The 18,482-nt window shown below is 41.5% G+C and overlaps 1 protein-coding gene across 21 annotated transcripts in view; it reads left to right on the top strand.

Annotated features, from left to right (window-relative positions):
- The window catches only part of LOC146544971 (uncharacterized), a 43,245-nt gene extending 33,490 nt beyond the window's left edge, over positions 1–9,755 (top strand). For 7 of the 21 annotated variants that reach the window (XR_014881345.1, XR_014881342.1, XR_014881343.1 and 4 more), the window contains one exon: positions 549–9,372. Coding sequence is in view for 6 of the 21 variants with exons in the window: in XM_085217093.1 (XP_085073219.1) it covers positions 549–635; positions 6,706–6,781; positions 8,416–8,428 (176 nt within the window). In the remaining 15 variants the exon portion in view is untranslated. Of the gene's footprint in view, positions 1–548 lie in introns of all 21 variants that reach the window. The other 14 variants (XR_014881337.1, XM_085217099.1, XR_014881341.1 and 11 more) reach the window with 12 other exon arrangements.
- The last annotated feature ends 8,727 nt before the right edge of the window (positions 9,756–18,482 follow it).

Here is an 18,482-nt window from a genome sequence, read left to right as displayed (position 1 = left end):
GGGAATTCTTTACGGAAGACGTATTCTTTTATCCAGTGGGATTTACAAATGGAGAGGGGGGAGGGCGGAGAGGGAAGCCCTGATAAGGGCACACAAACATTGTCATGGCATGTTAAAACATAAATGGGAGCTTTTATTTTATGGATGTTCTCTTTATATTTCTCTTTCAGAATATGGATAGGTGGTGTGAGTGATTTTTGTGTCCTTGCATTATCAGGCCCAGCTAACATAACGACATACGGGTGGTGGAAAACTACAAGCAAATTCTTGTTGTCAAATTCCTTCCTAAAACTAGCACCAGAGGAGTACTCAACGTTCAGTTGCCTGTCATGTCATGAGTTATTTTTTCACCTACAGGAGACAGATCTGTACAGTTTGTCTTGGGCTGGTTTTATGTGCTGCAATCCAGCATCTATCCATCCATTGTACTTCTTTCTTTAAGGTCACTGAAAAAAAAAAAAAAAAAAAAGACCTATCACAAAACCCTGTTATCTTATTAATTCTGCCTTTGCCCCAGTGCCAACGAATCTCTGGTTTTCCCTACACAGGTTTTTACAGAGGATATATACCGTTAATGGTGACATTGGTGTCAGTAACAGAACGTGAACAGCAGCAATGCCTGTGCTCTATTCCCAGTGAGTAGATAACTTCATAAAGAAAAAAGTGTGGGTGGAGGGGAGGGGGGATCTGGATAATTTTTCTTGTCATTTGATTCACCATTGAAAAGGTCACCCCCTGTAAGAAGAGACAGTCTTCCCTCTGAGATGTCTACAGGAGGAGTAGAAATGGCAGAGCCAGAATGGGGGGTACTTCTTGCCACCATGTGGCTTTTGTGAGGTGGCAAAGCAGCCTTTCTGAACAAGGGCACGCAACGCCCAGAGAATGCATGCTGGCGGCTGATAAAAACAGAAAGGGACCATCCTTTGCTCACGCCGCGGGCTGATAGCATTCACATCATACACCGTTTGTTACTAGGCAACTGATTAAATATACGTGCCGGTCCTTCAAGCAGTGCTTGCAATTAATTAACCGAACCATTTTCATTTTTACTGTCTTCCGCCCTCCCCTCCCCACCACCAACCGCCTTCCCAAATGCTGACATCTGACACGAGTGCAAGTGATTTGATGCTCCTCCTGACCCGTGGCATAATAAAATGAAGGATGGATGCTTTGCATAGCGGATGTGATCTACATCCAAGTGGTGGCCACCACTGGGCATTCTTGGCGGGTCTAGCTAGCAGCTGGCACACACAATAGATATTTTGCTAAGCTTTGTCAGAGCCAGCAAAAACTTGCAGGGCAAAGTCCAGAAGTTCTCCTGGCATACCTATTTGAAGTGCAATTGTTTTGAAGGGTGGAGGATGGCTTTTAAAACTGGTATCCTTCACACCTGAAGTAGTTGTCCGCAAAAATCTAAAATGCTATGGAGCGTGTTTGTGTGATTATGTACAAAGATACAAATGCACTGTGATAAATATAAATATTTACATACTTATTAATGTAGATGTGCTAGTGTTAATGGCCAGAGACACCAACTCTATATGAATGCTCCTCTGTGCTGTTACAGAGACCCAACAACAGGCAGCCTCTGCTTTCCTCAGTTCACAGTCTAAATAGGAAAGGCAAAGTGGAAATCGGGATCTAGACATCAAAGGTTGTTCAAGGTCGTGTAGGGGGTCAGCAGCAGGGTTGGAGGTAGAAAATGGCTTTGTCTTGAGATTGGATTCTATAACAAAAAAAGCAGTGAGTCATCTCACCCCAAATCCTCCCTCTAATTTTGTAATACAGTTGTCATATTAAAGTTGTATGAAATAGACTGGAATTACACATGGAAAATGGGTAACTACAAGGATCCTGGAAGATCTGACTGTTCTTATTACACTTGATCAAATGCAACTGTCAGCTGCTTTGGCAGAGATCACCTTTGATGATTAAAAGGAGAGGACTACATTACAAGAGGGTTTGAGCATGAAACCACTCGCTGCAATCCACAATTAAATAGGAGAGGCTATTGTTCTCTTTCTGACTGGGAACAGAGTTACAAATTTATTGGAGTTCACAGGCTTGCTGCAGAGCTTGTCTTTAACAAAATTGAGCCCCATTTTATATCAGAGCTTCCTACCCTGCTCAAAACCTTGAGTGCATGAAAGAAGCAATTTAGGGTTTATTTGAAGGGGGTAAAATAGAACGTAGAGTTGTGTTTCTTTTTTCCTTCTTCCTACTGGCTTTATGGTGAGGAGGGAGGGATTTGAATCAGCAGATTCTCAATGGTATTGTCACCTCTTGGAGCTGAGCATAGAATCACTGGAAATGTATGAGAATCAAGTAATGAAGCACAGACTGACTAACAATTCAGGGATTTTTTTAACTGACTGGCCAGCAGCTGATTTGGTGTGAACTGTCTGAGCCTGAGCACTGTGCCTTTGATTCATAACTGGAATGGCTTCTCTGAAAAAATCACTCTTTAGATTTGTGACTCTCTTCTATGAGCTAAGGCCATTTTCCAATGCTAACGGAACTAGGCTATCTTGGCCAGATCTGATGTGACTTTACCTTCTTGTTTGTTTGGCCTGTACTCTGATCTGAATAAAGAAGGGTTTGTGCTGTTTTACAGTCCATGAGTGAGGTTGCCAAACCTGTACCATGGTAAAAGCAGCCACCAGGTGCCCTCCTGGCTGCCACAAGTGCTAGCAATCTGTAGTGGCGACCACGACCCTGAAAATGGAGGAGTGGGGTCATGGTCATCCCTTTTGAGATGTCAGATTAAGCCTCCTTTCCTCAAGGCGTCTGCCTGCTTTCAGCAGTCCCATTAGAGCTATGCACTCCTCTTTAACTTTCACTGTGGTTTTGCTGACCTTTGAAAGAGAAAAACATTTGTAAAGAGCAATTTTATGCCCTCATAAAGAGTTATGTGTTACCAGGCAGTAATGGAAGCACAAACCAACCCGGCCAAAAGATCTCAGCCTCCTGTCATTGCTTTCTTTAATGCTGCTGTTTCATCATTAATCTCTCTTATGCTTGTCAGTGGCTGGAAATCCCACCCAGTAGATGTGAAGATTGTTCACAATGCCCATACAGACGTTGCTTCTCAGTCCTGTTAATCTACAGGCAGAGGGAGAAAATTGGAGAACATCTGTATATCTTGCAGATTTCTGCATACTGTTCCTTTCCCCTTATCCCTGTACTGATTTATATTTAACTGACTTGTAATTATACCTGTTTTTATTTTCTTTTTCTATTATAGTTATACTTGGTTGTTCCATGCCCATATAAGGCCTGTCACTAGCCTTGCTTTTTTTCCTACCACAATGAGGCAATAAATCCAGTGAGGCTGGACAGGAAACCCCGCGTGCCAAGGGGAGGCAGGATGAATACCTCCTGGAGACAGTCAGAGGTTTCATTGCATATTGTCTATATGGTGTTTTTCAAGGAGTGCCCAGGGCAAGCCTGAAAAAACTTTTATGTTTCCAACAGTATTTCTCCCTGGAAAAACAGATTTTTAAAAAAGCCCTCTGTGTGTTTTTTCCTCTTTTTATGTGTGTAGAATCCTGGACATATAGAAGATAACTCATTTCAAAATTTCAGCTGGGGCCTGCGTTTTAAAGCCAGAAGATATTCGCACAGAAATGCTTCACTTAGGAAATGTGTGTTTGCTGTTGCTGCTCTCCTCAGCTGACCCAACATGGATGTGTGTTTATTTCTCAAGTAGGAGGCAGTTTCTACACTCTCACTGCTCCAAACAAGATCATTAAAAACATCGAGAAAGTGTTATTAATATGTTCTTGGTCTTCTAAGCATGTCTAGGCTCATTCATGTTTATGCTTCGCTGCAGATACTGGAGAACTTGCTGATTACTCATTCCAGTCTGCTGCTTGTTCCCACAAATGGAGCAGAGATCCTAAGACATAGGGATAGTATCAAAATGTAAACCAAATCAGTAAAATGGTGGGAGATGGTACACCATTGACACAGTGACTGCTCTGCATGTTCTATATGAAAATACCCATTCAGAGTCCTTTTTAAATGGATCATTTCTGTAAGTATTCTGTGGTATTCATTGTCTAGGAAAGTCACTTCAGGCTTTGGAAATATATTACCTTGTTGTAAGAGCCTTATGTTGTTCAGACACAACATGATCTTACTCTTCATGCAGTAACAATGAATTGCATCTGCACACTGATGGAAAATCTTGATGCTTGAGAAAGAGCTTGTTTAAACGGAAAAGAGAGGTTATTGCTATTGCTGCCATTATTGCTGCCAGTGTAAGTGCAGGGAAAATACTCAGAAGTAGAATCTGTTGTGTCGTATTATAGGTGGTTACATTAATCACTATGTCTTTCTAATTAAATGACTTAGTGACATATGGGCTAGTTTGTGAACATTAGGAGAAGAAATGGATCTTTCATTATGAGTACATGGGCAAAAATCTGCATCAGACATAACCCTGTGAATACAGCATCACTGAACTGTGCTCTCTCGCTTGCGCACATACACAGTCAAACTCCTTAAGGGTTTGCCAATGCAATGTAGTGCTGAATTATATAGGCTAACTCTACAAGCTAGCTTTGCAAGAATTAGCTTGGGGACTGGAATTAGTCTAAAAGCAGCAACAGGATACATTAGCTCGCATGGCTGAGTTAGCCTGTCTGGCTACCGCTATGATTAGATGGCTTCTGATACCCAATCTAAGTCATGAGAGACATCCTGGATCTTTCAACATGATATGGCATTTTGTGGCTGTCTCATCCCCCATCCCCCCCAGCACAGTGCACTTTACACACATAGGCTATACATACTTGCATTCCAGATCTGGGTTCTTAATGGAATAAACTGGCCTAGCTTCACAGAGGCATAGCTGCATTGATTTACATTGACAGACTCCTGGCCGAGATGCTTCAGTCTGTCATTAGTACTTACCATACTCTACCCATCTAGGGGGCTGGTCATACTCTTATTCCTTTTAATGATAACTCTGCTGCAGTTGTTTTTTTTTTTGTTTTTTTTTTTTTTGCTTGTTGCTGTTAAGGCCAACAGGCACTATTATGGTCTTCTAGCCTGGTCTTGAAATGATTTTGGCTCCAAGGGATAATTTTGAATAGGAGTGCAGAAGCAGCAGCAGTTGCCTTCCCCTGGCAGCCATCAAGGCTCAATCCCTCACTCTGCTTCCCCCATGTTCCAACCTGCAGAGTGTTATGCTAATTTTGCTCGCAGCTTCAAGTCAGATGAATTTCCGGCTAGCTTCAGCTTAAGCTGTTTTTATTTCAAATAAGGTAAATTACCAACTCCAGCCCAGGGTTTGGTTTCCAAGCTTCCATTCTGTTGATTTTCAGGCTTCATTTCCAGCAGCTATGTGTAATCCCTGAGGAACGCATGTCCTCCACTCTGCCTGTGCCAGGGACACATCGCTCTGCTTGGCTGCTCCCATGGCCTGGAATCCTCTTCCTCATCTCTGCTCTCTTTGGGCTTTAGGTCTGAAATCAACAAAAGTTTTTTTTTCACCTTTATTGAAGGCACTTCTGCTAAGAGCTGCTTGCAAGTTCATACGCCCTCCTCTCTGTTTCTCTCCTGATTTTGCAGAACCTTTCACTTCAGAAATGGAAATTGCTCCTGTGATAGTCACCTCCATTAGAGATTAGCAACAATTATGTGATCCACTTGAAGAGGCTGAGAGCTCCTCTGTCGGCTGACAGTGGCCAGCTTGCTTCCCCTGAGATTTAGGTGGCTTGTGGAAAATGCCACAGTAACAAAGCTAAAATTGTGTTATGATTCTGGGTAATCTGTGGAAGAAAACAAAACTAGCAGCATTTGTGGATACCAGCCTCAGCTGTTTGCCATGGGACTCAACTGCATACCATGCCAGATTCTTCCAGTGATGGAGAGGATCATGGGGAGGCCAACAGCTCTCAGAGATCCAGCCATCATAGCACACTGCACTGAATTGTCAGGATGTGTCTCTGCAAGCAGTCACTGCTATTCAAGGGGTCATCCATCTCTGCCAGTGTGTCTAGAAAAGCTGAGACAGACTCTGTCTGAAGGTGCACATCCAAATTAATAATCCAGAAATATGGAGGAAAGGAACAGAAAATAAAGAGATGTGGGATGACTTACTTGTGGCCACACAGCAAATCAAAGCTGACACATTAGTGTCCCTCGCTACAATGATCCCACTACTGCCACGGTCCTGTGGAGCAGGTTAGCGTATGCTCCAGCTTCAAAAACTTCAGTTAGCCAAACATAAACCTAGAAATACCTATCTTCAAGAAAAATGCATGAGGCATCACATTATAGCATAAAGAAATAGCATTTCTTTGCTTGTCTCGTAGGAAGCTGACATTTTCTGTGCTGTGTGTTGGCATTTCCTGTGATATTGCCACAGGCGTAGCACTCAGATGGATTGCTCAGGAGCACATTAAATACTGCTTCATAGATATAACTTCGGACAGGAATCTCTTCTTTGCATGTGGAATGGATAGGCAAAGCCTCATCTGATACAGAGGTCATGAGAATCAGCAAAATATTATTGAGGTGCTCTGCAGGAATCTCCAGTCAATGTCACTCATTTCTCTATGATTTACTCAAACATTAACATTCTGGCCTTGTTTTACTCCCATTTTATGAGACTTAAATTTGACTTGGTTCTTCTTTCATATGTGCACTTGTTTCATTTATGAACATAGAATAACTGCTATTGTGCAATTGCTCCAGCAGGCAAGTACACACAGAGTCACTCACTCATCCCTGCCCTGACAGCAGGATGGGGCACAGAATATGAAGAACAAAGGTAAGAAAACTCATTTAATAGCTAATGGAAATAAAAGAGTAATAAAAAATCCATACATAATCAGTCACCATCTCTCACAAGTAGAACAATACTCATCCAATCTCTGAATGCTATCTATCTTGGAAGTTCCCTATCTCGTTCTTCCTCTACCTCACATGTCATTGCTGAGCATGATGTTATATGGCATAAAATGTCCCTTTGGAGAATTCAGATCAGCTGTCCCAATTCTGTTCTGTCCGTCTCTTGTCCACCTCTAGCCTATTCCTTGCAGGGAGGAAGGATAAAGTGGGAGAAAGGAAAAGATTTCATGCTGTGCAAGCACTGCTCAACAGTAGCCAAAACACTGGTGTGGTATTAAAACTTAAGACACAAACCAAAAAACAGCCCCATACAGTCTAGTATGGAGAAAGTTAACTCCATCCCAGCCAGACCAGTACAAGTACTTCATTTAAGGTACCCTTTTTCAGAGAAGGTTGTAAGGACCACAAGGAGAGAGCCTGGAGCTTCTCCCTTATGAGGAAAAGCTGAGACACTTGAGACTGTTCAGCATGGAGAAGTCTGAGAGGGGATCTTATCAACACTTGTAAATATCTAAAGGATGGGACCAGGCAAGTGGAAGGAACCAGGCTTTTCTCAGTGGTGTGTAGTGACAGGACAAGGGGCAAGGGGCAAAAACAAACACAGAAAGTTTCATGTGGACATGAGAAAGAGCTTTACTTTGAGAGTGACAGAGCACTGAGCAAGCTGCCCAAAGAGGTTGTGGAGTCTACCCATCACAAGAGCAATTAGTCTCTGACACAGCAGACTGATTGACTGGATAATATTGTGAATGCTGAAGGAGGACAGCACCTTGTAAGCATACATCTGTTTCTGGTCCACTGAAGGGGCTTTTTGATACCTAGCTTTTAGATAGCTGAAAATAATTGAGACGAAATTCATTCCTTAGTGATCAACACTGAGTCTTCTTCCTGTTCTCTCTGTATTGCTTATTATGTTATACCTACCAACATGGACGTTATCTGTTCTGTAAGAGGTTTGATGTAGCTTATCATTTTATGTTTTAACATAGTAACCAATATTCAAAATCTTCCTTTTCCATAATTCTTCTCAGCACTGAGTCCCAGAGGTTAGTAATATACATTTTGTCCTAGTAATGTGCATTTTTCCTCAGTAAGCCTTGATTTTGGATGCTTCCTGTCTGTGAATCCTACCTTCTCAGATGCAGAGCACAGTTCTGCCTACTGTTAAAAATGACTGAAAGACTGAGCAAAAACTTTAACTTGTGATAACTGTCAGACTCAAATAAATATTGATTTTAAGTGTCAATTTTTAGTAAAGATAGATGTCAAAGCCCAACAAACCCAATTACAGTGCTATAAAATGTATTTCATAACTCTAGTTTAAATGTGTGCCAATGCTTTTATAGTGTAACTGGAAAGACAAAGAATCCACCTGGCTTCTTGGTACAATATATCTAGAGGGATATTTATTAAATTTATCTGATATATATTGTAACAATATAGCCAAGTCTATTGTATTTCTGCCATCGTTTACTTCACTCTTTTCTGGCTGTTCTTAATGAACTTTCAGTATTGCTTTTATTCATCTAGGCTTAATAAATACTGTCTCTACAGGTGTGTTTGTTAGTCTTACTTTCTTCACTGTGGCCAGTGACCTTTGAACTAGTTGGCCATTTCTAACCTGTCTGGAAGCAAAGATGTTTCAAATATGACAACTTCCCAAAGTTTAATCAAACCACGCAACTGTTCTGGGCCAGCTGACAGGAAACACTGTGATGTGAGCTCATACCTTTCAGATAACAGCTGAATCCACACGAAGGAGAGCTGTCCTGACTACCCTCACCTCAGAAAAAACTCCTGCTGGAGGCTGCATCTTTTGAGCCTCCTGTGAACCTGAGTATGAGGAGCAGAACCTGAGGCAACCCAGTCTCGCCGAGTCCTTCACCAGTTATGCTATTTTCTTTATTGTTCATTAAACTCTTTCTCACAAAGACTGATGCCTGCCTTTTTTTTTTTTTTTTAAACCACCTCTGCACAGTCAGCAGACACTTGCCTTGAGCTGTATCTACTGATGTGTTTTGAGATGCTTAAAAGTAATTCAAATCCCTATCACGTGCATGTACAGTTTGTAGTGTTCTATATGTACTATTTTTTCTTTTGCCTTCGTTTAATGTCATTCATTCTCTGTTTTCTTCATTCTGTCAATCTCTGCAGCTTCTCATGCCTCTCCATTTGACTCACCTACCTAATTTTATGTGACACAAACTTTGTCACCTTTGCTCTTCACCATGGTCTTCAAATCCTTAATAAATGTCCCAAGCACACATCTTATTTTTAATCCCCTGTGCACCCTACCCTTTCCATGCTGAGATGGAGCATTTGTTCCTACTCTTTGTTTCCACTCTCACAACCATGGGCTTTTTTCTCCCACTATCCATGCAGGACTTTACCTCTCACCTTGTGGTTATTAAGTTTTCTTTATAGCCTTTCTCAGGAACTTTATCAAAAGCCTTTTGAAAGCCTAAATAAAATATAGCCATTGGTTGCCCTTTATCTGCTGTTTTGTTAACTCTTTCAAAGGCCTCTCACTGGTCTGAGACACGGTTTCTTCTAAGACAGAAATCATGCTGGTTTGTCGCTATCATGTCACCCTCATCTATTGCTCCTACTTTATAACAGCCTTTAATGATTTCCCTGTACCAGAAGTGTGTTACTTAAGCACAGAAAGCAGAGGGAGATGCTTGTCTGTGGAGACTTTCCCTAACAGCCTTCTAGCTGGTTGGTTTATGTAGCCTTTAAGCCCTGAGGTAAGGAAACAGGAAAACAGATTAATAGACATAGCAATCTCCCTCAAGATACTTTTGGATAAACACAGCCTTGGGCATTTAGAAAGTTGGATTTACTACACCTTAAAAGAGGTTCCTGAAAACCATGGCTGTTTTATTCTAAAGTATGCAGCCAAAGGCATGCATTTCTTTAATCTTTGCCACTCTTCCCCAGTAGACAACCAAAAGCATAGGTCTCAGGGTTTAGAAACAGTTGTGTATAAACTGGAAATAATCTCAGCAAGCCTTTATAACAATGAAGATCTCTTTGGGGGCACTGAAGTAGTTTTGAGCTGAAGCCAAAACACATTTCCAGTGCACAGGCTGTACAGAAACAGACACAAATGCACAGTTGATATTGGTAGGGTAATACAATTGCCAATATTTTCCTGGAAAAATGAGAATACAGACAGTGATGTTTGAAGGTAGATGTATGTCATGCTCAAAACAGCACTGAAGCGCAAATCCATGTTTGCTATCGCTGTAGGTTTGATATCGCAGCTGTGACCCTTGTTTCCTGCCAAGTGGCAGGCATTGCCCATGTCCTCACTTCTGCATCCCAGCTGTCTGCATCACAAGCTGCCAGTATCTCCTTCATATTGCTGTTGCGTAACTCACATGTGCCCAGCAAAGGCAACTCAAAGGTAAGTATTTAGTTCTGGTTGCCGTTGGAATTTTTCACTCATCTCACCTGAGCCAAAATGTTTTGCCATTCAGGGTTCATCTCTTTCTTTTCCTCCACAGAGGCAGAATCACATCGTTGTTGATTTGCTTCTGAAATGGGAAAGGAGAACTCATATTCCCAAACATTCCCATGCTGTAATTTTTCCTTATTACCACGTGAACTTATTCAGTCCCTCCCTTCTCTTCCCCGCAAACTGGTAAATACTTTAATCTGAACCCCAACTCCTCAAAAAACTCCTTTCTTCTTAGAGTCTGTGGCCTAGAGTGCTTTCTACATGATGCACCATTGTAATGGTTTTACTTGGGAAAAGACACAGGACAAGCACAGCTCTCTACATTCTGTATTGGTAGATTATTTTTTAATATTACAATATCCTTTAGAGTGCTCTCTGTTTTGCAAGGAACTTCTGAACCCTCCAGGGAGGCTGAAGGCTGAGAACTACAAACCCTACACTGTTTATAGGCAGTATTGCTGAAATGAGTACATAGTTCTTGGACTGCAGCATTTGGCTGTGATTTCTAGAGCTCCATTTTTGAGAGATGGATCCTGCCATGGATACACCCACCTTCACACATAAAGGGGACCAACATGTATAGAAGCAAGATCTTGCATATTAGGAACTGGGACTAATACTTTATTTTGCCTTCCTTTCCAGTGTGTCTACTTAAACTTTGCAAGGCACAACTCATCCCCAGCATTCTGATTATATATATTTTTTCTCTTCCTGAAGCACAGTTTGCTCATGCTTAGGTGATTTACTAAAGGCTGCATAACTGCTCGGAAATATGTAAGGCTGTTTTGGCAGTACTGGTGTAGATATTTCAGAGCCCTGCCTCAGATTGATAGTGTTTCTCAGGGAGAAGGCAGCTCTGGAAAATGTTTGAGTTCAAAAGGAAGAAGAATCTCTTTAATCACTCAGGCTCTCAGGAAACCCAAGACCCAGTGGGACAGTCTCCTCATAGTTGAGACTGTCCCAGAAACTCAGTGGCATTCGAAAGCAAGATTACAGCCAAGGAAAGCTCTGCAGTACTGAAGAGGATCTCAGTGAGCGTGAATGAAATGGCTACTGCCTCTGCTACAGCCAAAAACTAGCAGGAGGCTTGGGGTCCGGTATTTCAAAAAGAACTTCATATTAACAATGCCCACTTTCTGTTTGAAATATCCAGAAGGGTTTGGATCAGATAATCAGTATTTAAAAAACACTGTAGCTCAAGAATCTGTTTCAAGTCTCCTCAGATTATATTTAGGGCCCAGTCCTTCAACTGTATTCTTTCTTTCCTTCTTTCTCCTTCTTTCTCAATATATGTATCCTGAAGGAGTCCTATGAGATTAATTCAAACAGAGCAACTGCTGGATTAGACTTTAATCCCTTTTCCATCCATTTAAATCATCCTGAATGGTGAGGGATTGCGGTATGTTCCAGCACTGGCCTAAGACACATTTTATTCTGGCATCTTTTTGTTTTGCATCTGTTTTCTGTCATTTTTCTTTTCCTTTGGCAAATTCTCTGGCTTCAGTTGTATTTGTAACTTGCCATCTTACCAATATGGTCTGGCAGTGATATCTGTCTTGAGGGGATCACTTTTCCCTGCTCTTGTTCTGTAACAGGCAGTTGATTCTTATGAAACATCCCTCTCCCATCCGCTTGGCTTTGCTCTGCAGCTTCGTGGGGTGTGAACTTTGAAGGAGTCAGCTCAGATTATCCACGTTTATGACTGTTTTTTTTTCAGCAGTGCCCCACCATACCAGTCACTCATTTCCACTTACAAAATATAAAAGAAGACAGTGCTGCCCAAAAAGCAGAGTGTGGGCTGTAGTCATGAGGAAAGCTATGCAGTTCTCCTGAGTTTCCTCAGGAGGTCACCTCCTGGTGACCAAAATCCTCCTCCTACAAGCACTGAATCTGGGAGACAGACTCAACTGAGAACATCTCCCTGAGCCACAGGAGGAACAGATACTGAGGACTTCTGATTGAGACTGGGCAGAAAGCAGCAAGAAGCTGAGCCAGCACTGGGGATAATGCAGCAAGAAGCTGGACCACGATGAGCTGCTGGTGGTGAGGCACTGGGGTAGGAGAAAGAGCTCGGCTTGGACGCGTGCACACGGAGAGGCACACGTAACACAGACACACGCGGCCCCAAACGTGAGCTTCACATCAACCCTACGAACATCGTCAGTGCACAAAGGGACACCCTTCCAAGATCAGTCTTCCTTTGCCTCCGCTGGGCGCTCGGCGGCCCGGGACAGCAGTGTGGGCTCCGCGGGCTGGCCGGGGTGACGCGCCGGGTCTTCCAGACCTGGGGTGATGGAGGAAAAGAAGTGACGCCCGAACGCGGGGTCGTGACGCCCTCTGGTGGAGGGCGGCGGTCACTGCGGGCCGTGGGGCGCTGCGGGGGTGGGGATAGCGCTGCGGCTACAGGATTGGCGCGGCGGCTCGTAGTCTGGTCGGGAGTCAAGGCAGTCCTTGCATTCTCCGTCCCAGTAGGAGCAGTGGTCCCGTTGCCTCTTTTGAGGACGTTTGGGATGGAGGATGAGGGGTGGTGCTAGCTAAAAGGCAGCGGCTGGTGTGAGGTTGGCTGTGGCTGCATGCAGTATGAGCACAGCCCCTGCAAGGCATCGAGCTGGGACTCTCCTCTTTGGGAGAGGACATGACCCTGGGACCCTACGGTCCAGGTGAACCAGGCACTGGTGCTACTAATGTCCAGGAACCCCTATTAGCAGACAATTCATTAATTGAAACGCTGAGCTCACTCTTGTGAGAGACCTTCAGTTTTCTCTTTCTATTTCTCCCATCTGCCTTTTCTAGGTAGTTTTCTGCTTTTGTCTTGTAGTGTCCTACAAATAACAAACAAACAAACAAACAAACAAACAAACTAACTAACAAATCCAGTAATAGCTCAGTGGTTTGAAACAGGGTTGTTGAAAATTTTCTCAGCCTGTGTCTGCTTGTGTATTACCGAGCCGTCCATGCTGCTGGATTAGTTGGGTCAGCAGTAATCACTTATGTGTTGCTGTTTGGGATAAATACAGTGGATTTCTTTGTTGGAGACAGCAGAAGAGAAATGTCAAGTTGGCTCTTTGGACCAACACAGGAGGCAACTGTGGAGTTCAGGGCAGAAAGCCTTTCTGAGCCCCTAGAGCAGGAGGGTGCTGTTTGGTGTCTGGAAAGTGTTTGGAAAGTGTTGTTTGCTCACTGTCAGTGATGCCAGCCCAGACCTCCGTTTGCCAGTGCTAGTGGTTTGGCATCACTGATCTAGAGTGAGATCAAACAAGAGTGAATACAGAGCTAGAGCCTGAGCCTCAGTTTATTTACCCTAGTGTGAGTGAATGGAGAGATGCCAGTGTTAAATGTAGGTAAGCAAATACATAATCTGCCACTTGGGCTCATTTTGACACTCAGTAAGAATAACTTACAATGCATCTACACTAAAAAAGCAAGCCATATACGTATCTACTTTATCCATTAGCTTCTAACTAAAGAGAAGTATTGTAATCCATTAGCAAAATGAAACTTAAGTGTTGTCTAACTCCATATCCCCATCACCCTGGGTAACTTCTATCTCTGTAATTTCCTTTCTGTGGAATTCATTCTCCCCTTTGGCAGAGAGAGTAACAAGTGGTATACCTTAATTCTCTTAAATTGTAAGTGTCAAATAGAGATTATATTTAACCAAAATAATGCCTTAAAATACATTGTAATGCACCAAATGCACCATTGAGCAATACGGAACATGTGTTTTCAATATTCTTTTATCACACGTAAGATTTTTTTGCTTTTGTTACATGCTGACACTGTACTTAATAGCTTGGCACAAATTTTTCTAGGGAACATTTAGAGAGGGTAAACAAACAACTTGGTCTATCTGGAGAACTGGGAGCACTGATCTTTTCTTCCTGATGAGTGGAGTCAAGGTATATGGCATTCTGTATTTCACTATTGCTGATTATATCTGGACCACTGTGTTTCACATCCTAAAACAAATTAGGTAACTGAAGTTGTTCTGAGCTCAAAATTCCAGTTTCATTAATTTGTGTGAAAGTAGTTGTTTTACCTTTTATCATAAACCACTCTCTTTTAGCTTACATTTGAAAGTATATCTTGTACAGTCTGCTGCATGGAACTGCATGGAACTGTGATTGCGAGTAGACAAACATTACTTAGACTTCAGACAATTCTGTGTTTAAATGATCTAAATAGTTTGATTATTCATGTTTTTGGTGTTTTTTTTTCTTTTTTTTTTCTGCTGACTTTCACAAAATAGTCTATTGAATTAATTTACTATTAGCTGTTGAAATAGTAACATAGTAAATAATAAGCAGTGTTTTCACAAGGCCATTTTCTGTTTCAAAAGCCTAAGTATTGAAGCAGAAACTCAATTCAAAATGTCTCATTATCTAATAAAGGAAAATAAATATCTGATCTTTGTCTGATATTATGAATTTCGACATTATTTTGTTTAATCTCTCAGTGAATTGCTGTGGACAAAGAAAAACTGAGAGAATAATTTCAACTGAATAACTGGGAAGCTCATGACAATGTCTGTGCAGGAAAAAAAAAAAAGAAAAAAAAAAAGAACATTTTGATTTAGTAAGTTATTCACTGTTATTCAGCCAGCCATAACTGTGCAATAACTTGCTCATATGGGATTTTGGAGAACATCAGCACCTAACTTGTCTTTCATGCTCCTTCCGCATGAGTATTGCTGCAGGATACATCTGGCTTGTTGCATGTCAGACCAGTGGTTGTGTAAGATATTGACAGTGAAAGTTTTCCAAGATTTTTCTTTTAGGCCAACAGTTTGTAAACAGCCTTTCAAAATGCCATAAAAATTGTTCCCTTTCCCATTGGCCCATGAATAGTAAGTACAAGGAACACTGAATCCACCACAGTTCTCCCTCAGTTCTCCTCAATTTGAAGTCCAGGATTAGAAGAGTGTTTCTCTTAGATTTCCTTCATGGCTGAAAGTTGTTAACAAGGACTCGATTACTGTAGTGGATGCAACCTGGGGGAAGTAATGCTTACTTCTGGCTATTTGGTGAAATAATCAATTACTTTAACCATATAGAAGCATTCCTTTGCTACTGCTTTAGGACATTCTCTTATTTCAGTAACATTTCCACCCTGCAGAATGAAGGATCCAGCAAAAGAAGACATCATATGCTCCAGACATTTTATCACCTATTTTTTACACCTTAGGCAGGCTCTGTGAGATATTTACAGTCTTCTTCAACTTCAGGTCTGAGTCCCAGTTCTCCGCATATTTCTCTGCACACACTGCTTGACTTGGGCTGCCCTGTGTGTGAATGTCACAAGAGTGTTGAATACAGTTCAATCAGGTTGTGGTAAGTGCCTTCAGCTATTGAAGATAACAAACCATACTTACTGTTTTTAGGACTTGAGATGATCAGAGACCGTAGCCAGAATTGGGAGTGTATTGCTGTGTAAACTATGCAAATATGAAATCAATAGTCTTCCCTAATATAAAAGCTGTAGGCAACTATAGTAAGTCCAAAGCAAGGGCAGAGGGCTGACAACCAAGATTATTTTTCATTTTAATGCATGTCTTTCAGCTGGCTAATCCTATGCACTTTTTGTCCAAGATATGTTTCATTTTCCACTTCCCTCTTCTCTGTAGATATGTGTGCACAAGCTGCTACTCTTCTATCTCACCTTCCAGGTGCTGCTGAAGTCAAATGACCTTCATTACCAGCATCTTCTCATGTGGACCATGACAGGGAACAGAAAAAAAGAAAAAAAAAGTTAGGAACAATGTGATCATGCAACTCAAGTTGCTTGAATCATGTCAGATGGCAAACTGTACTCTTAGTGGTCCTCCTGTGCAGCCAACTAGTGCTCTGAAGATAAAATAAACACTATTTCTCAGGTGTGTGCTTCACCTTTCATCAGGAGGTTTGCTTGTCCTATTTTGCTCTCCCTGATGCACTCACGCCCTCATGTTTTTCTTATATTTTCTTTGCCAGCAAAAGTGCTGGATCTCATGGAATGTATACAGGCAAACAAGGTAATCACTAAGGCTTTTATCAGTCAGTTCCTCAAAATTAAACTGAGCAATATTTATCTGAGAAAACATAGCATTGCTCTGCCTGGCAAATTTCCATTACTCTTGCATAATGTGGATACATTTGGCATAGACATACTACAAAGTTCAAGCCTCAGGAAAGAATGCCAAGTAGTCACATCTGCTGGCTTGGGTGCCAGAGCAAACACTTTGTGTTGCCTGAGTCAAGGCTTATGCTTCTTTTGGAGTTCAAAAGACTAGTGGAAGCAAAATTATCTGTATAAAGGAATTTTAGCTGAAGGTTCTTATAGCTCTCAGATTTCTTCATGCTGCTCTGGAGTCTCATCGCTGATTATCACCCAGAGAACACCAGTGTGTCCCTTCAAGATCTACGATACTTATGCTATGAAACTATATGCTGGGAAAGCATGGCTGATAATTTAATGTGGTTTTTATGTGAAAAAAAATGTGATATTTTTGCATTGTATCACTTGGAAGTTTTCATCTTAAGTTATGGTGCATGCAAATACTTGCTCATGCAAAGAAGTTAAGGTCATATTTCCTCATAGTCCTAAGAACAGTTCTCTACCGGGAAAAAAATGCATTTACAACAGCCTTGTTAAGCTCATGTAGATTTGTATCCCAAGGAAAACTTCCCGTTTTCCCTTTTGTGGGAGCAAGAATCTGAGAAAACCAATCAATCAGCAGTTAAATTCCCTATTTGATTTCACAGCTCTTGGGGAATGACTTACCTTACAGATAATATCAATATATTCCAAGGCTAAATGGGGCCTCACATCTCTCTTGATGGCTATTTAATGCATAAATGTAGCTACCTGGTTCAATATGATGAATTCAACGCAGACAGTTGACATTGAGAAAACTGCGGTAGCATGAGATATTGTGGGGAGTTCTAGGAGAAAGCCACTACAGTACTCAATCCCCCATCCCAACAGCAAAACATATGGATACACAGGGGTAAGACTGAAGTGAAAGTAATGCTGGGACAGTTGTCACAGTCCAAAACTCTACAAGACTCTTCCAGGATTCCCACAACTACCTCTATATATAGGTATCAGGAGTTATTTTTATGTTACTGAGTGCAGTTGAGTTTCAATAATGCCTCTGAAAACATAGCTATCTTTAGGAGAGATACCAGGTAAATCACTATCCAACATCATTTCAGTATAACAGGGCTACCTGGAGATGCTAATTTTAGGGGAATGAGATTAGATGTGAATCAGATACAAAAGACTACATCACAAATAGCAACATCACATCCTAGATTTTGGTGTGAAGAGTTGAGGAACATTTGAGCCAAATGTTCTCCCTGCAAAAGAATCTCCCTAGAATATTTTATGGATCTTAAGCAGTAGTTGTTTTCCATTATGCAAACTTCTACAACCTTTCCTTTAATCCAAGTTAAAGACACTCATGTTTGTGGAGCATAAGTTTCAGAATCACAAGCACATATTTTTCTGAAACAGCTTGAAATGTTCAAATGTTCCTGGCAAAAATTGTTCAGCAGCCTTGGAACTGAAAGTGAACAATGCTATGCGAGTCACTTGTACCTGTCATAGCTTTTATTTCAGTTGGATTTAATGCATACAAAGCATGTTTTAGAAGTGACCCATGAGGTTTGTATCTCATTCCATAATAATAATTAATTCATTTAGATATTTAGTGGTATATACTACTAAGAGCAAAAGGGGACTCCATCATACATTATTTACTGCAAACACTTTATGTAAACGTTATTCATCTTTTCAAAATGGAAGTCAGCAAGCATCTTCTGTGGGATATACTTAATTATGACTCTCTTCAGTAGTGATCGGCACAGATCCCTGATAGAGGCATTTACCTGTTGTTTATTTTAAGTTTTGACTGAATTAAAGATGGAGGATAGACCTGATCAGTGCTTCGAGACAGATTCCCAGTCTTGGTGGTAGAGGAGCGGAGCAATGCAAACAGATCTTATCATGATTATCTTGGCTGTGTAAGCAGAACTAATGGAAGAGGCTATGTAACTTCTATGAATTTCTGTGCACATATTTTCAAGCAAGCAGATCTGTGCATGTTGCCCAGAGACTTCTCTGCTTGGCTGCCATCTTGCAAAACTCAAGAATGAGGTCTTAATAAGAAACACTGGGG

The sequence above is a fragment of the Meleagris gallopavo genome, chromosome 2 (genome assembly GCF_905368555.1).
Source record: "Meleagris gallopavo chromosome 2, MGAL_WU_HG_1.1, whole genome shotgun sequence".
NCBI classification, from domain to species: Eukaryota; Metazoa; Chordata; class Aves; order Galliformes; family Phasianidae; genus Meleagris; species Meleagris gallopavo.
This window is presented reverse-complemented; position numbering and strand designations above follow the sequence as displayed.